Source organism: Muscardinus avellanarius (genome assembly GCF_963383645.1).
Source record: "Muscardinus avellanarius genome assembly, chromosome: 16".
In the NCBI taxonomy this organism is placed as follows: Eukaryota; Metazoa; Chordata; class Mammalia; order Rodentia; family Gliridae; genus Muscardinus; species Muscardinus avellanarius.
In genome coordinates this window covers 51,398,753-51,420,698 of record NC_137802.1, presented here as the reverse complement: position 1 = coordinate 51,420,698, position 21,946 = coordinate 51,398,753, and the positions used below count along the sequence as shown (strand labels likewise).

General features: G+C 51.4%; 1 protein-coding gene across 1 annotated transcript in view; it reads left to right on the top strand.

Moving 5' to 3' along the window:
• Positions 1–7,502: 7,502 nt before the first annotated feature.
• LOC308275711 (uncharacterized protein) overlaps positions 7,503–21,946 on the top strand; it is a gene marked incomplete at both ends in the record, with an annotated part of 74,392 nt that continues 59,948 nt past the window's right edge. Inside the window, 7 exon segments of the mRNA XM_080714063.1 lie at positions 7,503–8,174; positions 9,533–9,615; positions 9,733–9,889; positions 10,159–10,320; positions 10,934–11,059; positions 11,186–11,409; positions 11,766–12,279. Coding sequence (XP_080570189.1) covers positions 7,503–8,174; positions 9,533–9,615; positions 9,733–9,889; positions 10,159–10,320; positions 10,934–11,059; positions 11,186–11,409; positions 11,766–12,279 — 1,938 coding nt within the window.

The following is a 21,946-nucleotide window of genomic DNA, read 5'->3' as shown; positions in this document are numbered from 1 at the left end:
AGAGAGTAGACATAGTGCCACTGCGGGTCAGGTAGATGTCCTACTGTGTGCTGGACCCACACCAGCAGTTCTATAATAGATGTTCTAAGCCTCACTACAACCTCATGAGGTCGGAACTCTATTCCTCTTCCAGAATCCTTTGCTTGACCTAACGCCCTGCCCTTTAGCCACACTGGACGTCTGCCTTCGCAGTCACATCGTCCCTTCCCACCTCAGGACATCTGTTCTTCTCCTTTTCCTCCCCTTGATCACTCCTGCTCACTTTGTACTCAAGCGTCCCTCAGGGAGACCATCCCCAACCCCCAGACCATGCCATATCCCCTATTATGTGATCCCCACTTCCCTACCCATAAGCGCTCACTTCACTTTTAAACTACACATTGATTTTTATTGGGAGGAGGTCTATTTTATCCTGTGACTGTCCAGGAAGGCAGGAGCTAGCTCGCCACTTTATCCGCAGCTCTCTGCACAGTACCTGGTATCTAGTAGATGCTCGATAAAGGACAAATCCCAATTTACAGTGAGAAAACTGGTTGGGAGAAGCAACTTTCTCCAAATAAACGAGAGAATGTGGCTTTAGACTCAGGCCACCTCGGCCTGGCGGGGTCTGTCTCGGTAGGGTGGTGGCAGGTGACTACGGTATGAGAAAGAATCTGCGGTGACAGACAGGCGCAGACATCTCCAGCCCTGCTCCAGAGGGCGGCGCGCACCAGCCTAGATGGCTCATGGAGGGGTGGGCCCATGCCAGGAGGAGAGCTGTGACTCACCTGGGCTCCGTCTCCCAGCAGTCAGCCACATGATGACTCAGGGCCTCCCTGGGCCCCACCTGGGGCTCAGTGACAGACAGTGGTGGGAGCACATGGGGGAGTGGGCAGCTGGGTAAAGCAAGGAATGGGCCTCCCTTGGCCAGAACAAGGCTGTGCTTGCCCTTGCCCCAAGGGAGGATCCTTTCCCCGTTGGGGACACCGCGCAAGTGGAATGTGTGGCTGGTTCTCTCTCTGGCTCTATGTCTACCCTTCTGGGTCCTCACGGTCTCCTACTCCATCCACCTTCCTAGGGAAGGATCTGTACTTGGGAAGCTGTGCTGCTTCCCAAGCTACCAGGGAACCGCGGTAGCCTGGGCCTAGGCTACCGCGTTGTACATGGCTGCATAGAACAGTGCTCTTTCTCCCCGGGACTCAGGTGCCAGAGTGTCCCGAGCTACCCAGGCTCCGTTCCTTCTTCACTTTTTGGAGGGTCCTGCAGGAGATAGGGTTTGGAGGGCAGACTTTGAACCTGGAACGTTGGAAGCACAGGCCAGGTCACTCAGCCAGGAAGAAATCGCTTGCTGGGGCTGGGGCTGTCCGCCTCCTCATCCCAGGTCTCAAGTTGCCCCCTCTGTTCCCCATGGCAGGCAGAGAAGAGGAAAGATGGTCACTGACACACTGTGGAAAGAGCTCAGAGCTGGGCCCTTGGAGTGATCCAGAATGGCCTCTTTGTATTGGATGCAGAGGCGGATGTGGAGAGGATTGACAGATGTGGAGAGGAGGAGGAGGTAGGGAGGAGGATAGATGTGGGGAGGAGGGTGTCTGCGGAGAGGACACCCACGTGACAGTAGTTGGAAATTTATCCAAGACCCCCCCACACATCTTTATGTCTCCTGGCAGTTCAGCATGAAGGGTCTTCCAGAAGAAAACTGAGGCCAAAGCTGACGGGGCAGGTGGGGTGCCCCCAGGCTGGGGGCAGGGGCTGCTCGCCTTTCACTGCTCTGCTCCTGGAAGTTCTGTGGGGAGGCCCAGGCATCGAGGGCAGAGATGCAGGGAACCAATGCACAGAGACAGCCCAGGTAGGGAAGAAAGGCCTGTGCCTGCTTGGTGCTCAGAGAAAGGAGGGGGTGATCAGGGATCCCTCCATTCAGCAGTCACCAGGCATTTCTAACATTTAGGAGAGAGTCAGGATGCACACCCAGCCCAGAGCTAGGAGCCGAGGGACTCGCAGGTCCTCCCTGGCTGGCTGGATGTGGAGAGGGACTGTCAGGTTCTCCTTGGATGGATGGGTGTAGAGAAGGACTGTCAGGCCCTCCCTGGCTGGATGGATGTGGAGAGGGACTGTCAGGTTCTTCTTGGATGGATGGGTGCAGAGAAGGACTGTCAGGTCCTCCCTGGCTGGCCTCTGGTGATGGATGTGAAGAGGGCCCACTGTGCTCTGGTCCCCATGGGCAGCTCACCCTCCTGGGAAGCTGTGATGGAATTTTGCCACTCTGGGCTGGGCAAAGCTTGGGGCGGGGCTAGAGGGTGGAAAGTGGAGGAGGAGGGCCAGAACAAGGGTTGCTGGGCTTGGCATCAAGGTGGAGAAGGGCCATTTCTCATCAGAGCCCGCTGGGCAAGGCTGCCCCAGCTTGGAGCTGCGGGTGAGACAGGCAGGGCCCCCTAACAAAGTGTATTTTCTGAGAAGGAAGTGGGGTCGCAGAAGCAGGGCTCTGCTGCTTTCCCTGCTTGCCTGCGCCACCTCGGCCAACCTCTTCTCCAGCCAGCCCAGGCACTAAGACTGAGGTTCACATCCCAGCCACAGTGGGGACACCAGCAGGGGAGGGAGAGGGAGGTAGAAAGGACCGAGAAGGAGGGCCCAGTCCTCAGGCTGCACTGAGGGCAGATCCTGGGATTCCTAGGGGACCCTGGTAGCAACCTGGTGGAAGGTTTGGAGCAGTCAGAGTAGGAAGGGAGGCTGGATGTGGTGTGCATGCCTTTTATCCCAGTACATGGGAGGAAGAAATAGGGGGATTGCAGGTTCAAGGCCAGGCGCAGCAACTTAGCAAGATCCCATTTCAAAATAAAAAAATAAAAAGGTCCGGGGTATAGTTCAGTGGTATAGCACCCCTGGGGTTCAATGCCTAATACCCAGCCCCTGCCCTCCACACACACTAGACTAGGAATTGACTCATTCTGCACTAGGCTTGGTCTCAGTTTCCCACGCATTAGGCAATTACAAATTCACATAATGAATGTACCTTCAATATCCCCTGTTCCACTTACTTTACAAATTATTTATTTTTTATTTCTATTTTTGTACTAGAAATTGAACCCAGAAGCATTCTGTTTCTGAGCTACACTCCCAGCCCTAATTTTAAATTTATTATTATTATTATTATTATTATTATTATTATTATTATTATTTGCAGTACTGGGGATGGAACCCAGGGGCATTCTACCTCCAAGCTACACCCCCGGCCCTATTTTTTATTTTTTTATTTTGAAGCAGAATTTCACTAAGTTGCAGAGGGCCTCACAAAGGAGCTGAGGCTGTCCACGAACTGTGATCCTCCTGTCTCAGCCTCCCAAATGCTGGGATTACAAACATGCGCCACCACGCTTAATTATTATTTCTTAATGAATGTATTTTGTATCACTCATTTGAATATTTATTTAACACACTTTAGTAAACTAATTCACCTTTAATTTCAACAAATGTGTTTGTGAAGAAAGTCCTGTATTTCTATCAAAAGATAAATAAGGAAAATCAGAATTAGATGCCAGAAATAGAAGGAAATGAAGTAAACGCTTAACTTCTAATTAGATGCTTTTGCTTCCTGAAGGTTCTGAGCCCAAGCCCAGCTCACGTTTCATTGAACAGGGTAATTGACGGGTGTGGAGGGGTACTAAAGTGACATTGCCATTTTTTAAGTATTTTGAATAAATTTAACGAATGCACAAAATCATATAAGGATATCATATCCAAATCTCAGTTTATCTTCAAGTTTCAAGGTGATATAGGTCTGCCCTGGAATCCTTACATCATTCACAAAGGTCCCATTCAGGCTGCCTAAATCTTAAAGTCCCATTCAGGCTGCCTAAATCTTAAAGTCCCATTCATTCAGGCTGCCTCAATCTTTTACCAAAGGTTCCTCTGTAGAAGCATCATAATTATGGCGGCACGTTGCTTATCCACGCTTCAAGACTGCAACATGAGTTCACAGTCATCTCTTCCAACAAAAATCATTTCTCGTGGCAGCCTGTGGCGAGTGCCTCCACTGCTCACCAGAAACCACGATGTTAAGCTCATTTTCTGCTTGGCGTCTAAGTCTTTGGCAAAGCTATGTCATCCCCTGGCCACCGAGAGGAGTGGGTGGGTGGGGCGACCTGGAGTCAATAGCACGCCATCCTGCTCCAGCCGGCTGTCACTGTCGCTGTGGCCGAGCCCCTCAGCTGCACTGGGCAGTCGACATTGCCATCCCCCCCCCTTGATAATCAGAAGACTGAAGAAGAGCTGGGCGTGGTGGCACACCCCTCTAATCCAGTACTTAGGAGGCTGAGATAGAAGGATCACAGGTTTGAGGACAACCTCAGCAAGTAGTGAGACTCTCAGAAACCTAGCGAGACCCTGTTTCAAAATAAAAATAAAGTAAGGCTGGGAGTGTAGCTTGGAGGTAGAATGCACCTGGGTTCAATCCTCCGTCTCTCTCTCTCTCTCTCTCTCTCTCTCTCTCTCTCTCTCTCTCTCTCTCTCACACACACACACACACACACACACACACACACACACACACGAAGATTGATTGAACAATAGAAAAAGGAAATACCTTCTCACTACACAATTCAGCACTGAGTTACTGAAGGGTTTCCAGTGCATCACTCAAGGACACCTCAGAAACGCAGGCCCTTTGTGATGCTGAGGCAGCCAGAGGCATCGGCTCTCCCAGGCCTTGGCCGACCTCTTGGCCTCTCCTTGTACCTCTCACTCTCAGCATCTCTCTGGAGCATCCCATGATCTTGCCTTCCTCCCATATATGCCAGGATCCTATTTGGACTAGACAAGGTGCTGTGCACTGGGGTGTGCCAGGAGTAATAGGAGCCGGCCCAGACTTAGGGGAGGCCCCCCGCTGTCTGCTGGGGGAAGCCATGGAGACTAGTGTGAGAGGGAAGGTGCAGCCAGAGCGGGAGAGCTCAGGAAGGCTGCACGGAGGGGGAGGAGGCATGCAAGGGGCTGTCAAAGGCAGGGAGGAGGTTTTTGCTTAGAGACGACAGAGGAGCCGGCATCTGGCCTATACCCCAGTCTTTGGGAGACTGAGACAAGAGGATCACAGGTTCAAAGCCACCCTCAGCAACTTATCAAGGTTCTCAGGAACCTAGTGAGACCCTGTTTCATATATATACATACATACATATATATATATATATATATATGTATGTATGTATCGGGGAGGGAGGTATAGCTCGGAGGTAGAATGACCCTGGGTTCAATCCTCAGAAACTCACACACACAGCCAGGCATAGTGGCATAAACCTGTAATTCCAGTCCTTGGGAGGCTGAGACAGGAAGATCGCAGGTTCGAGGACAGCCTCAGCAAGTAGTGAGACTCTCATCAACCTAGTGAGATCCTATTTCCAAATAAAAAAATAAAACCAGGCCGGGGTTATAGCTGGAAAATAGAATGCCTCTGGATTCAATCCCTAGTACCACCCCCCCCCCCCACACACACACACGACAGAGGAACATTTTGATTGGAAGAAACTGCAAATGTGATGCATTCTCTGAGGTATGAAGGGAGCTTGGGGAACGTTTGGAATGAACAGCCTGGGGATGGGCCTTGAGTGCCGGGGACAGGTACCCTTGTCTTGGGTTGAAGCGGAGTCAGGAGGGCGATGTGGTCAGACTCGGGTTGGAAAGATCGTCCTGGACTGGCCTGGTGGTGTATGCCTGTAATACCAATACTCGGGAGGCTGAGACAGGAGGATTGCAGGTTCCAGGCCAGCCTCGGCAATTTAGCAACACCCTCAGCAACCTAGCAAGATCCTGTTTCAAAATAAAAACTAAAAAGGGCTGAGGATGAAGCTTCGAGGTAGAATGCCCCCGAGTTCAATTCCCAGCACTACGTATATACATAAATACATATATATACATATGCATGCATAGATACACACATATGCATGCATACATACACATAAACACATGCATACACACATATACACATAGATACGTACATACACACATTCCTGCATGCATACATACATGAAAGAGCATCCCAGCGGCCATGCGGGAAGAGTGAGGGGCGTGTGAGAGGCGGGAGCACACTGGAAGCAGATGGCCAAGGGCCCGGGAGGATGAGCTGTGTGGGGCTTGGGGGGCTGGATGATCAGAGACAGTCTAATACCTCTTGAGCATTTCCCACGTGTCGTTTCCTGGGAGATGGGCAAGTTACCAATATTATTGTTCTACAGAGGAGGGAACCAAGGCCCAGCATGGCTAAGGAGCTTGCCCAAGTCACACAGCTAGTGAGCGTGGGCCTGGGACGACTGGCTCCAGGGCCCCTCCTTTACCACTCTCTCTGGCTTTGGTGACCAGAATACGCATCGGGGCTTCTGCCAGGTAGAATGCCAGGATCCTATTTGGACCAGACAAGGTGCTGTGCACTGGGGTGTGCCAGGAGTAAAACGAGCAGGCCCAGGCATAGGAGAGGCCCCCCGCTGTCTGCTGGGGGGAGCCATGGAGATTAGTGTGAGAGGGAAGGTGCAGCCAGATGGCGTGAGACCCTGCTCCCCTGCTGAGACCGGACAGAGCCAGAGGTGGGGAGGATCCCATCCCAGATGTTCAAAGGGCAAGGAGAGGCCAGGCAAGGTGACAGGTCATATGTTTGTATCCTACCCCTCCTAGGGCTCCGTACCGGGTAGGCACTCAACCAAGGTCACTTCCATCCCCGCCGCTGGCCCTGCAGAAGGACTGGGACGGTCGGGCCACGGTGCTCCTGCTCAGCGGTCAGGAGCATGGGCGGCACAAGGTCCCCGGTGTGAGTGTGGCTCTGTGTTCGGGAGCGCCCGCGGACCTGCTGCGCTACTCCTGTTCCCATCTTTTGGCATGTCACTAGTCTCTTCAGCAAACTGGTGTGTAAGGGCAGACCCTTCACCTTCCCTGTCAGCCTTGAGAATCCAGAAAGCAACAATTGAGGTTCCCCTCAGGGGCTCCGCGAGGGCAGGTGCCGAGCTTCCAGCGTACTCTGGCAGGTGTCCGTGGGTCCCCAGCTGTGCCTCTCCCAGGCTCCAGAATAACTTAGTACCTCAGTTCCCAGCTGTCCCAGTTGGGCACCAGGTGGGAGCGGGGTGGGGTGCAGAGAGTGACAGGCGTTGTGGGGGAGAGGTCTCTGTTCTAGGGACTTTCTACTCCAGGGGGGCCGAGTCTCAGACCTGCTGTCAGGGTCAGCGAGACACCAGTCTCTAGGATGTAGGTCACCCCCTTGGCGGCAGAACTGATTTATGGTGCCCTTGACAGCCTAATATCATCAAATTATCCCACACAATGGAGAGAGGCTGGGTCGCCGAGGGCAGTCACCAGGGGACGCTGAGCCTGGGGCAGCGGGCTGCTCCCGAAGCCCAGGCCTCCTTCGAGTCTGTGGGGGGAGGCTGGCACCGACCGAGGGCACACCCAGGCGTGCCACCTTCGGCTGGGGGTATAAGTAGGTGGCCCTGGGGACGGCTCTGTACCCAGCAGCACTCCTGTGACTGTTTCCTATTGCAAGAACGGCAGGCAGTACCATGAGTTGCAGACAGTTCACCTCATCCTTCTGGAGCCGCGGCAGCTGCGGGGGCAGCGGGGGCAGCAAGCGGTCCTCCTCCAGCCGCTTCAGCTCTTCCGGGGGTGCTGGCGGAGGGGGCCGATTCAGCTCCTCCAGCGGCTATGGAGGCAGCTCTCGGGCCTCCGGCAGGGGAGGCGGCGGTGGTTTTGGCTCCATGTACGGTGGAGGCTCCGGGGGCGGCTTCAGCTCAGGGAGTGCCTGTAGTGGCTTTGGTGGTGGTTCCAGGGGCTTCGGTGGGGGCTCTGGAGGTTTCGGAGGTGGCTCTGGGGGCTTTGGCGGTGGCTATGGTGGAGCTGGGGGCTCTGGAGGAGGTTTTGGAGGTGGCTCTGGGAGCTTTGGAGGTGGCTCTGGGAGCTTTGGAGGTGGCTATGGTGGCTCTGGGGGCTACGGAGGTGGCTTCGGTGGTGGTGCCGGAGGCAGCGACGGTGGCATTCTGAATACAAATGAGAAGGTCACCATGCAGAACCTCAACTCCCGGCTGGCTGCCTACTTGGATAAAGTGCAGGCATTAGAGGAGGCCAATACCGCTCTGGAGAGGAAGATCCAGGAGTGGTATGAGAAGCAGGGGCCTGGCGGCTCCCACAAGGACTACTCCTCTTATAACGACACGATTGATGATCTCAAGAACCAGGTAGGCTCAGGATACAAACTTCAATCTCAACCTCTCTCTCTCTCTCTCTCTCTCTCTCTCTCTCTCTCTCTCTCTCTCTGACCATAGCCAAGGAACCCATCTTTTGGAAACTTTCAACTTTCATCAGAAACAAACTTGCGATTTACTCCTGCAGACCCTAGAGCTGGGACTTTGACCCTTGCTCTGGTTTCCATCACCACATCTCCAACTTTCAGAATCTGGGCAGAGCAGAGATGAGGCCTGGATTGATGTGGGCAAGGCTGGGAGCAGATGTGGAGCCGAGTTTTGGCCTGGCCTCAAGTCGATCCTGTCCCTCTCCCCCTACTTCCCTTGGGCTCTTTGAGGGGCTTGTCTTGGTCTTTTCAGGTTCTTTGGACTGAGATTATATATATATATATATATATATATATATATATATATATATATATGCATATATTAGTTGTTCAAGTGATGGAGAAGATCTCGAGTTCGGGGAGGGATGTAGAACTCCTCAGTCCATCCATCCACCCATCCACAGGTGCAGCTACTTGTCCACGCAGCTCAATGAGTGACTGCCCTCAAAGTGGCCCTGGGCAGACATACTGATGTGCCAGGCTTAGCCTCTGTCCCCAAGGAGAACTCTGTCCCTAGGAGAGCAGGGCAGCAGACTGGCTCTTCTCTCATCCCATCCATTCCTCTTGCTTCCCGCCTTCATGCGTCTAGATGTCCTGCTTTTCTACTCCAACCTCTTCCACCTGTTCATTCATCGTAGCCATCCTCAGGACCTAACTCACTAGCCATCTCCTTCCTGAAGTCTCTCTGGGTTCCCCATAGCCATTGGCCAGCCTTCCTTTCCTTGAACTCTTGTAGGTCACTTTGGACTTTGTACTTAGTGGTGTGCTCCTCGAGGGACAGTCTATCCTTAATCTAAACTCTACAGTGTCCTTTGCAAAAGATCTTCAAATATTTGCTGACTGAATGAATGAAAGCCACAATGAACATGTTTTTGACAGTTGTTAGGGGGTCTGTGCCATGTACTAGCTGTTGGAAGGTCCTCTGGCTGTGTGTGTGTGTGTGTGTGTGTGTGTGTGTGTGTGTGTGTGTGTATTACTGGGAATTGAATCCAGGGGCATTCTACCTCTGAGCCATACCCCAAACCCTTCATTATTTTTTATTTTGCAACAGGGTCTCGCTAAGTTGCGGAGGCTGGTAACCTCTGGTCCTCCTTCTCAGCCTTCCAAGTCCTGGGATTCCAGGCTGGGGCCACCTTGCCTGGCCTCTCCTTGCCCCTTGAACATCTGGGATGGGATTCTCCCTGCCTCTGGCTCTGTCCGGTCTCAGCAGGGGAGCAGGGTCTCACTCCATCCTCTCCTTTTCAGATTGTGGGCCTCACAGTAGGCAACAACAAAACCCTCCTGGACATCGACAACACTCGCATGACACTGGATGACTTCAGGATGAAGTGAGTCCTGCCCCTTTCTCCCTCTCCTGCCGTCAATCCTGCCCCATCCCCGGCACTCCGGAGGTCCCTGTAGGGCCCTGTGCCCTCTTGATCATTCCCTCCCCCATCTGTGTGCAGGCTGGAGATGGAGCAGACCCTGCGGCAAGGAGTGGAAGGCGACATCAATGGCCTGCAGACGGTGCTGGATAATATGACCATGGAGAAGTCTGACCTGGAGATCCAGTATGAGTCTTTGCAAGAGGAGCTGATGGCCCTTAAGAAGAATCATCAGGAAGTAGGTGTTGCTACCATGGCTCATCTGGGACAGAAAGGCAGAGAGAGCAGGGGAGCTAGGGAGCATTGTCCAGGAGACACCCTCACTTCCCTCTTGACAGGACACTGCCAACTCCCCCACTAGCCATATGCAGTGCTAAGTAAGGGCTTTGACTTCACAACTGTGTCTCTCTGGTTTTTGTTTTTTTGTATCCTGAGGGTTCAGCGGGAGAGGGCTGAAAAGTGGTGGAAGGGATTCCCTCCCTTCCTGACTCCCTTCTTCTCTGGCAGGAGATGGCTCAACTGACCGGGCAGAACGATGGAGATGTCAATGTGGAGATAAACGTGGCCCCTGGCAAAGATCTCACCAAGACCCTCAATGATATGCGCCAGGAGTACGAGCAGATCATTGCTAAGAACCGTAAGGAGATCGAGCAGCAATATGAGACCCAGGTGAGCAGGGCAGGCTGCCCACCGACCTTCTGTCCCCCACCCCTGCACCCCTGCGCTCCTCCACCCCACTCCTCCCTTCCCCATCCCTTCATCCTCCCACCTCTCCGTCAATCAGTGCGGGCTGTTGTCCAGCCATCTTCCAGTGGAGGTCGTTCCTCCGTCTCCATTCGCTGCACAGGCGTGATGGTGGAGCGCTTCTCAGTGCTGCCGGGTTTTATGGGACGTGTGAACATTTCAGAGATGAGCCAAACAAGATTGCTTTTCTTGAGAAGCTGGTAGTTTCTTAGTGTTTGTGAACAGAAGCAGAGTCTGGATGGCTTACTCTACTGCTACTCTGTTAGCGTGTCTGTCATATTGCGCCAAGCCCTTTGATTACTCTCTTCCTTGGTCTCCAAAGCTTAGCGTAGAACCCAGCACAGAAAGGCCTGGCGTGTGTGTGTGTGTGTGTGTGTGTGTGTGTGTGTGTGTGTGTGTGTGTTTGGAAGGTGGAAGAAGATAAGGTGGCTTAGAGAACATGAAGGGCCGCTCAGCCAGATCCTGGCGGGGGAGGCAGAATCTTCCCCACCGAAGCTCCTGGCCATGCCTGGTTTGAACTGAGTCTTTGGGTTTGCAGATGACGCAGATCGAGCAGGAGGTGACAAGTAGCAGCCAAGAGATGCAGACCAACATGAAGGAGGTGACCGAGCTCCGACACAGTTCCCAGGAGTTGGAGATCGAGCTGCAGACTCTGCTCAGCACGGTTGGTGGTCCTAGTGCAGACTTCCTGCTAGGGTGGGGCAAAGGACGCCTGTGCATGACCTCTAGGAGCTGGAAGGAAAGGATCCTTGACATAGCAGCTCTCCTAAAGCCCCCTCTTGCCTTGCAGAAATCAGGCCTGGAGAAGTCCCTGGAAGACACAAAGAACCGCTACTGTGGCCAGCTGCAGCAGATTCAGGAGCAGATCAGTGAGTTGGAAGCCCAGCTTGCTGAGACCCGGGCAGAGATGGAGTGCCAGAATCAGGAATATAGCACCCTGCTCAGCATCAAGACACGTTTGGAGCAGGAAATTGAGACCTACCGCAGTCTCCTTGAAGGCGGCCAGGAAGACTTGTAAGTCCCCAGGATTCTGTGGAACCCCTAGGACTCCCTAGGCCTCCAAGACTACTTCTGCCCCTCTGGATAGAGGCGGATAGGGAAGTTCTTTATTCCAGGGATCTGGTGGGTTGAGGACTCCTTCATCCTTTTGGAGACCTCAGGGCATCTGGACTTTGGGAAATGAGGATGGCAACAATGACAGAAGCAGCTGCCTTCTGTTTTGGAGAGGGGAAAGTGCCACAGCCCCATTTGCAGTCCCCTTCCCCAGTTGTGGTGCTGTCCCAGCCTCTGTCCTCTGCCTCCCAGGAAGCAAAACTTAAGAGTCTGCCCAAGTCCACTCATTTTGTCTCTGTGTTCTCTTTATTTCTCAGTGACTCTTCTGGAGCTGGAGAGATTGGCTTTGGAAGTGGCAAAGGAAGACGAGGAGGAAGTGGATCTAGAGGAGGCAGTTATGGAGGAGGAAGCAGTTCTGGAGGAGGAAGTAGAGGCAGGCATGGTGGGGGAAGTGGAGGCGGCTATGGAGGAGAAAGTGGGGGCAGCTATGGTGGAGGCAGCAGTTCCGGAGGAGGAAGTGGAGGCGGCTATGGTGGAGGAAGTGGTTCTGGAGGAGGAAGTGGAGGCTATGGTGGAGGAAGCAGTTCTGGAGGAGGAAGTGGAAGCAAACATGGTGGGGGAAGTGGAGGTGGCTATGGAGGAGAAAGTGGGGGCAGCTATGGTGGAGGAAGCAGTTCCGGAGGAGGAAGTGGAGGCTATGGTGGAGGAAGTGGATCTAGGAAAGGAAGTGAAGGTGGTTATGGTGGAGGAAGTGGGTCCAAGGGAGAAGGTGGGGGCAGCTACGGTGGAGGAAGCAGCTCCGGAGGAGGAAGTGGAGGCTATGGTGGAGGAAGTGGGTCCAGAGGAGGAAGTGGAGGAGGTTATGGAGGAGGAAGTGGATCCAAGGGAGGAAGCGGGGGCAGCTACGGTGAAGGAAGTATTTCCGGAGGAGGAAGCGGATCCAAGGGAGGAAGCGGAAGGTCATCCCATTCTCAGTCTGCCTCAAAATCTGGTGTCCGCGATGATATACAAGGTGAGGGGTTATTCAAGTCTGTGGGGTGGGGAGGCACAACTCTAGGTTGTGGGGTGGAGGAAGAGGCAAGGAACCAGCTTCCCTTTTGTGATGTTGGGCCTTGCACCTATCAGGCAACCACCCCTTTTCGTGTATCTTTGAACCTTTCTGGAGAATACATATTCTGATCAGAACTAGGTTCTAGGGAGGCTTTTACTGAGTTCCATAAACCTATCCTTGGTTCTGAGTTGATCATTGCTTTCAACAACCTTGGATGAGGTCAGGAGCAACTCTATACATGGCATGAGTCTCAGTCATAGAGAAGATGAGTTGAAAATGTGCACTTCTCGATATTTCTCTGAGGTAGATTTTTTTTTCAATTATCCTCATTGTAAGAAAAATGAAGTTCTGAGAGAACAGATAATTTACTCAAGGGCATGTGACTCGTAAATGAAGGACTCAGTTTTGTGAGTTTCCCCAACCGGCACCTTCTACCACTACAAAGATGGGGGACTTGGATCAACACCAGGTCAGGTGGAAAAGAGATTCAGGGCTTTTAGTCAGCGGTCAGCTTACGCAAGCATTACATGGTGTAACTACCAAAAGAAGTATATAATAATCATGATCGTCTAAATTTAAGAAAGAGTCTTGTGGGTGAGGTAGTCTCTAGGTCAGGAAGAATTTCCCCATGTACGCATTCAATTTTATAAGGTAAAAATGTACTATAATCTTATGCTTAAAAGGCTGAGTAACATGACGGGGAATGTTTAGCTGCAAGAGAAGCCTTGTAGCACCTGGGAACTGTCCTTCCAAAGGGTGTCTGATGTATTTTGTGTACACTGCAGGGCCATAAATGTGCATCTGGGGTGAGGCCATCTTTGCATCAATATCCAAAGAATTCACTCACAAAACTGTGGAATGTTGGAAGGGGCCTCCCCAGGAGCTCTACATCCTCAGAGATGGAGAGGGCTGACCAGGGTTGCTGTGGAAGAGATTCAGAATTAGATGGGGACACAGGCTGGGTGACCCTGTGGTCCTTCCCTTCTAGCTTAGGTTTTTACAGCTCTTTAAGCTTCAGGCCCCTTTGCTCTCAGTTTCCCTGTCTTCCTCCAAGTCCTTCTCTTCTCACTCTCATCTCCTTTCCATCTCTCCACAGAACAACAGATGCGATATTAGACCCCTGGTTGACTTGCCCCACCCAGCCACAGCTGACCGGCCCCTAGGCGGGCAGACCCCGGATGAAGCCTGCTCACTGCATCTTGGCATCAGGACCAGCTGGCATCCATCCTCGGTGCTCATTTGGGACTGGACCGACTTGGCATTGTGCCTCTGGCTATCCACTGGCTGCCTCCGCTGCTGGGCTTTGATGATCTGGGGGCTCAGGGAGAGCGCCCTTCCTCTGTGTAGTCTGGGGGGTGACCCCACTCCCTTTCTGATTCTGAATTCTTAATAAAGCTTTCCTGTTGCAAATTAAAGTTGGACTTTGACCTGTTTATCTTTGGACACTAAGTGGGAATGGAGGTACAGGGAGGATCAGCTTTTGTTGGTGACTAAGTAACCCATACATTAGTGGCTTGGAAAAGCTATTTACCTGGCTCATGATTTGCAGCTGGCAATTTAGACGGGGAGGTTCTGTTTTCCTTTTTAGCACCTGTGGTCAGCTGCGTGGCAGCTAAGTGGCTCTGCCTCTGGGGTTGGCTGGAAGCTGGTTGGGACGATGGGATGAATGGGCTGTCGGACTCCCACCTTCATCCAGTGATGAAGTTTGAGCCAGGGTTCCAAGACAGCGAGCAGAGGCAAGCGAGGCTGCTTGAGGCCCAGGGCAGAGCAGTCACTTCAACTGCACAGTATTGTCCAGAGCAAGACGCAATGCAGCCAAGACTTCAGAGAAGGAGGGAGCAGATTCCTTCTCTTGAGGTAAGAAGCTGCAAAGTCACGTGGTAAAGGGCCCGGGTATAGGGAGGGCAATGATCAAGGCCATTTTCAACAAGCAATCTACCATAGACCATTAGCAGGTCGTGTGTTAGCTCTGGAGGGAAATAAGGCAAAAGGTGATATGCTTTATGTTTTGGGAGATTTCCCAGATGATGAAAATATAGGCATAAAAGAGGTGCTCCAAGGGAAAGAACATTCCTCAAGATTCTCCGAAGACTCTCATTGGGCCTGATGGTCAAACACTTCTTTTCAAAGCTAGGGACAAATAGTCCCCTCTGCCTATGCTCCAGATACTGTGGCTGCTTACCAAGCTACCTCAAAAGCTTGGTAGAGGCCTTGGTTAGAGGCCTGCCAGGCATAGTGGTGTACATCTGTAATCCCAGTACTTAGGAGGCAGGTTTGAGGCCAGCCTCGACAACTTAGCAAGACCCCTAAAAAAAAAAAAAGGGCTTGGGATATAGATCAGAGGTAGAATGCCTCTGTGCCCAATATTCAGTAACACACACACACACACACACACACAGAGGCCTAGAGGTTTAAAACAACAGCATTTTACCTAAGAATCTGCGATCTTAGTGGCATATTGGGGACAGGTCCTCTCTGCTCCCCTGGGTGTCACTGTGGCCCCAGGGTGGTCTGGAGTCTGCTGAACCCTTGCCGTCACATGGGCTCCTTGAGCACCTCTCTGTATCTCTTCAGAGACTCTCCATGTGATCCCTCCAGCAGGGCAGCTTCAGGGCAGCCGACTCCTTACATGATGGCTCCAACATCCCAACACACATGTCCTCAATGAGAAGGAGCCAGGAAGGAGTTGTTTTGCTTTAGTGCCTGGCTTGGAAGTTACACACATTTTACTGCAGTCTCAGGCCTGCCTATTTTCAAGGGGAGGGAATGCAGACTTTATGGTAGGTGGGATTCTAAGATGAGATTACTGGTCCTGGTGCACACATACCTCCTCCCAGTTATCCACACACTAACTTAGGTGCTGTCTTGATGGGACACAGCAGGATCGCAAGTTTGAGGTCAGCCTGGGCAATTTAGCAATATCTTGTCTCCAAATAAAAATTTAAAAGGGCCAGGAAGGTAGGTCAGGGGTGGTAGAGTGAGGCTCTGGGTTTAATTCCTGGTACTGCCAAGAAGAAGAAGGAAGAGGAGAAGGATGTGGAGGAGGAGGTGGAAGAGGAAGAGGAGGAAGAGGAGGAGGAAGAGGAGGAAGAATAGGATGAGGAGGAGGAAGAGAATGAGGAGGAGGATGAGGAAGAAGAGGAGGAATAATAGGATGATGATGATGATGAGGAGGAGGAGGAGGAAAGGATGAGGAGAAGGGGAGGAGGAAAAGGAGGGGGAAGAGGATGAGGAGGAGGAAGAGAAGAAGAAGGAGGAGGAGGAGACTTCTAGATTCGAATAGTGGCTGGATCTTTCTTTTTTTTTTTTTTTTTTGTGGGTCTAGGGATGGAACCCAGGGCCATTTGACCTCCAAGCTACACCCCCCTGCCCTATTTTTTATTCTTTATTTTGAAACAGGGTCTCACTAAGTTGCCGAGGGCCTAACTCAGTAGCATGGCTGTCCGCGAACTGTGATCCTCCAGTCTCAGCCTCCTGAATGCTGGGATTACAAGCATGAGCCACCACGGCTGGCTGGATCTTGCTTTCTATCCAGGCCAGATAACCAATCTGATTCTCATGTCATTCAGTCAACAACGTTTATTGTATAAATATTTATTAAGCTCCTTCAATGCTAGACACGGTTCTAGGTGTTTGGGAGACAGTGAGAGAAGAAAGAGTCAGCCCGAGCAGAGCTTACATTAGAGATAAGAGGAGGGGAAAGGCAATAAATGTAGTAAATGCGAAAATAATACATTTGAAGGTGATAAGCGCAGAAAGAATTAGGGGATGGTAAGGGGGTTGGAGCACTCCGGTAGGATGGGGTTGGTGCTCCATAGGGTGGCTCAGGTCAGGCAAGCACGACTCAGCAGCGGGAGGGAGGCCGCGGGACAGGGAAGTAGCTGGAGTCACGCCAGTAGCTGGAGTCACGCCAGGTCCAGGGCCCTGGAGGTAAGTAAGGCCCCAGGTGAGAGCATGTTTGGCATGCTGAAAGAACGGGAAGGAGGCCAGTATAGCCAGAGCAGAGCGAGAGAACTCTCAGTGGTGGAAGATGAGGTCAGGAAGGAAAGGGGTGGGCTAGATCATGGAGGACCTTGGAGGGCACTGTGGAGAACATGGCATTCACTCTCAGGGAACCACAAAAAGCGTGGGTAAAGGCAGACGGCTCTAGGACGGCCGATGCCAGAAGACAGAAGGAGCCTGGATGGCTCAGCTCATTGCTTAGAAGGCGGCCTTCAGGAGAGCTGCCTACTGGAACAACCACATCAGTCTGTCTGTCTATCTATCTATATTACATTATTATATTGTTATTAATTAATTTGATACTGGAAATTAAATCCAGGTATGTTCTACCTCTGAGCTACACTCCCAGTCCTAGTTTATTTATCTATTTTTTATTTTGAGGCAGGGTCTTAATAAGTGGTTGAGACTGGTCTCAAACCTGTGAGCCTCCGGTCTCCTCCACCTCCCAAGTTCTGGGATTACAGGTGTGTGCCACCATGCCTGGCTCCACATCAGTCCGCCTTTTGTGATGGAGACACACGCTGTCTTCCATGTGTGAAGCCAGCGAGCTTTGGAGGCGGTGTGGCAGTTGGCATTGAGGGTCATGACTAACACACAGGGCTTTGGGCAGTGGAGTGACCTGCCATTTGAGAAGAGGCTGGGGGGGCCTGGTAGACGCTCAGAGACGGATGGAGGGAGGGGATCCAGAGGGAGACGCACCACTCAGAGTGGGGCTAGCCACAGGCAGCTGATTCTGGATGTAATCTGCAGGCAGCGCCATCAGGACTGCTTGTCACAGGCTGCAGGCTATAGGGGTGGGGAGGAGGGTGTCAAGGGTCTCGGAGCGTTTTGTCTGAGCAATGGATGAGAGGAGTTGTCCTCACTGAGATGGGAAGGATGTGGTGGGGTGGTTGGGGTGGCAGAGGAGGGGTCAGCTGTGGCTTGAATCCCTTTCCATCTGACAGATGCCCAAACTAAGAACCGTTAAAAGTCTCTCGTCAGTTCCAGGCCAGCCTTAGGAATTTAGTGAGACCCTCAGAAAATTAGGGAAACTGTTTTAAAAGCAAAAAAATGAAAAGAGTTCAGAGGTAGAACGCCCCTGGGTTAATTCCTCAACTTAAAACCAAAAAACAGCCAGGCGTGGTAGCGCACGCTTGTAATCCCAGCATTTGGGAGGCTGAGACAGGAGAATCAAGGTTCGAAGACAGCCTTAGCTACTGCTTAGTGAGGCCTTTTGCAACTCAGTGAGACCCTGTTTCAAAACAAAGAATAAAAACAATAGGGCTGAGGGTGTAGCTCGGAGGTCAAATGTCATTGGATTCCATCCCCAGTACCCCAATAAATAAATAAATAAATAAATAAAAACCAAAACCCCAAACCAAACAAAAAAAACTCTCCTCAGTTTTACAAAAAAACTCTCCTCAGTTTTACTTGCAAAGCTATAAACCTGTATTTGTTAAGAGATGGTCAGCAAGTCACAGGCTCTGCACAGCCTGAGGAAGACCAGCTCTCACCGCCAGCTGCAGGCACAGATTTGGTAGCATGTCCCACTTGAAACTACCACCAAACCTCCGGCATTGCTGCTCCCAGAAGCTGGAGGTCTCTGAGGTCATTCCTGCCCGAATAGATCGAATGGATGGCACTGGGCAGGCACCTCCTTCTTCAGGACATCAGCTCCCAGCTTGCAGGCTTGCTGACAGTTTGACTGGGGGGGCGTGGCCGTGGCCCTGTGCCTGTGCTCTGGCCAGAAGGCTCACTGCTGGCCCTGCATGGGAGAGGCACAGACACCAGGTGGTGAATCCTTTTCAGAAGAGCTGGGTGACTAAGGATAAGGACAACTGTCTACAAGAGGAAGAGGCAGGGACTAATGAACCTTAACATGTATTGAACACTTACTGTGTGCCAGGTACTGTGCTAAGCATGCATATTACCTCATTCAATCTTCACAATAACCTCATGACACTGTTCATAGTTTTCATTTTGTCCATGTGGGGAAACAACTCCTCCTCCTCCTCCTCCTCCTCCTCCTCCTCCTCCTCCTCCTCCTCCTCCTCCTCCTCCTCCTCTCTTCTTCTTCTTCTTCTTCTTCTTCTTCTTCTTCTTCTTCTTCTTCTTCTTCTGTATTGGGGATGGAACCCAGGGACATTCTACCTTCGAGCTACACCCCCGGCCCTATTTTCCATTATTTATTTTGAAACAGGGTCTCACTGAGTTGCGGAGGGCCTCACTAAGTAGCTGAGGCTGTCCGCAAACCGTGATCCTCCTGTCTCAACCTTCCAAATGCTGGGATTACAGGCATGCGTCACCACACCCAGCTTGGAAACTTCTTGAGAGAGGTTAAAATGACTCACCGAAAAGATCACGCGGCTCCTGAGCAATGGGACAGGCTTTGGATAAGGGATGTTCGACCCGCTGAAGCTGGAATTATTATGCACAACTTACAGAGGGAGGAAACTCCAGCTCTGAGAGGTTAAGTGACTTGTCTAAGGCCACAGAGCTTATAAGTGACCAGCAACAGAGAGAAATCCTGTGTGGCCCGATTCCAAAGCTGGTGCTCTTTTTCTCTTGCCCTCAAATGGTCTCAAACAATGATGAACCCTCCAATAAACATGGAAGCCAGCAAGCATCATAAGAGAGGCTGTTGAAATTACTTTTGTGGGAAGCAACAGCTGTAACAAATCACTGGGAATAAGACAGGTGACCTTGTCCAGACAGATTATTTCCTTATTTCCTGGGAACTCAGCCCCCCCCCCCCTGGCCAGAAAGCCCTGGGTCTGCGTTTGTCAAAGGGAGGGAAGGGTGAATGAACAGACGGTGGAGGAATGATGGTGGGAGGAAGGAGGGATGGTCTCTGAAGATCCTTTTGGCTCCAGTGTCCTGTTACTCTGCCACTCATAAACCTGGAGAGCTTTGATCTCCCAGGCTCCTCCCTGCAGAGTCTCCTACTTGTCAAGGCTGCGGCTCACTCTCCTGGCCGCGGGCTCTTCCCTTCTCAGGCCCAAACAGGAACACAATCAATCCCCTTCTCCTCTCCTCCCACTAGCCGGAGAACCACTGGGATTATCTGAGGGGATTCTATGAAACCCAAAGGGAAGTTCAAGGAAGTGAAACAGCAGCAAGAAGAAATGAGACCCAGGAGAAGCTGTACAGAGCAGAGGTAGAATAGCAAGGAGCCGGGCGTGGCAGCACAACCCTGTCATCCCAGTACTTGGGAGGCTGAGATAGGAGGATCGCAGGTTCAAGGACAGCTTCAGCAACTTAGCAAAACCTTGTTTCAAAATTTAAAAAATAAAATAGGGCTGGGGGTATAGCTCAGAGGTAGAATGCCCCTGGGTTCAGTCCCCAGGAGAACACACACACACACACACACACACACACACACACACACACACACACAGAGGAATAAACTGGGCAATGTGGAACACGCCTGAAATCCCAGTACTTGGGAGGCTGAGACAGGATTGCATGTTCTAGGACAGACTCAGCAACTTAGCAAGACACTGTTTCAAAAATAAAAAAATAAAATTGGGCTGGATGTGGTGGCACATGCTTGTAATTCCAGTACTTGGGAGGCTGAGACAGGAGGCTCACAGCCTGAGCTACTTAGTGAGGCCCTCTGCAACTTAGTGAGACCCTGTTTTAAAATAAAATAATAAAATCAGGCTGGGGGTATAGCTCGGAGATAGAATGCCCCTGGGTTTAATCCCCAGTACCACAACAAAACCAATTGGGCTGGAGGTGTAGCTTGAAGGTAGATGTCCCTGGGTTCAATCTCCAGTAAACACACACACACACACACACACACACACACACACACACACACGCAGTATAAAGCAATCACGGGGCACATACCGACTACCGAGATGAACACTTCCTACAGGCAGACAATTTCTGGAAGTTGTCTTTTTGGGAAGCAAGTAGCCACACATGAATGGGGAGTCCCTGTCCCAAGTATTTTTTCATCTCTGAGCCTCAGTTTCCTGACCAGAGGTCTTCAATGTGTGTGAAAGAAGGTGAAGGGACGAGAAAGGAAAGAGGGCCTTGGAGTGGTTGGCCTCCACTGCCTCCCCGAGCCACGAAGAGTCCCATGGTGCCCAGTCTCTGAGGCTTCCTCTGCCCCGGGGTCTCCTCCAGGAGGCCTTCGCCAGCAGCCGCACCCCAGAGTCCTGCTCTGCTCCCCTCGCTCGGGCCCAGACACGTTGCCTCCCTCCTTTCCCTCGGCATGACTGGCACGCACTGGGACTTTCCGAAGGAATGCCTGTCATTCCTAATGGAAGCCTCGGGTAAAAACAAAGAAAACCAAGAAAATTCAAAATCCTTAGCATGGTCATGTTCAAGGGGCAAAAAGCATGTCTTTCATAATAGCTTTGTGAGCCGGGCGCGGTGGCGCATGCTTCTAATCCCTGCGCTTGGGAGGCGGAGACAGGAGGATCCCGTAGGTTCGAAGCCAGCCTCACTGGCTTTAAGAGACCCTGTTTCCAAATAAAAATATAAAATAGGTCTGGGAGTGTAGCCCTAAGGTAGAAGGGCTTCTAGGAACCCCAGTACCACCAAAAAAAAAAAAAAATATATATATATATATATAGCATAATAGCTCTCTCTGTGTGTGTGTGTGTGTGTGTGTGTGTGTGTGTGTGTGTGCGCTTGGTACTGGGGGTGGAACCCAGGGGCTTTTCTACCTCTGGGCTACACTCCCAGACCTATTTTATATTTTATTTGGAAATAGTGTTTCGCTAAGTTGCTGAGAGCCTCACTAAGTAGCTGAGGCTGGCTTCGAATCTGCGCGATCCTCCTGTCTCAGCCTCTCAAGCGCGGGGATTACAAGCATTTGCCAGTTAAATAGTTAAATAGTTTTAACTGAAGCTCCTCCTGTACTTTTGGGGCCTCCAGACTTTCCAGGGTATGTTCCCTGGGGGAGGAGGGGCTGATAAATATAGAATCACCCCCAAACATAACAAAAGTTTGATCTTGAGATTAAATCCAGTGGGAAACATGACAGTAAACAAGCCGAGCAGTTCTGTTTGTCTTTGTACTGGGGACTGAACCCAGGGGCGTTCTAGCTCGAGCTATATCCCTAGCCTTTAAAAAAATTTAAAAACAGGGTCTTGCAGGGCATCATGGCACACGCCTGTAATCCCAGCATTTGGGAGGCTGTGACAGGAGGATCACCCATTCTTGGACAGCCTCAGCTACTTAGTGAGGCCCTTTGCAACCCCGTGAGACGCCATTTCAAAATAAACAATAAAAAATAGGGCTGAGGGTATTAATTTGGAAGTAAAATGCCCCTGGGTTCCATCCCCAGCACCGCAAAAAAAAAAAAAAAAAAAAAAAAATTACACAAAACCCCCCACAAAAACCCAAAAACAACAATAACAAAAAATTATCTTGCTAGGTTGCTAAGAGTCTCACTACTTGCTGAGGCTCTCCTAGGATCTGTGATCCTCTTGTCTCAGCCTCCTAAGTACT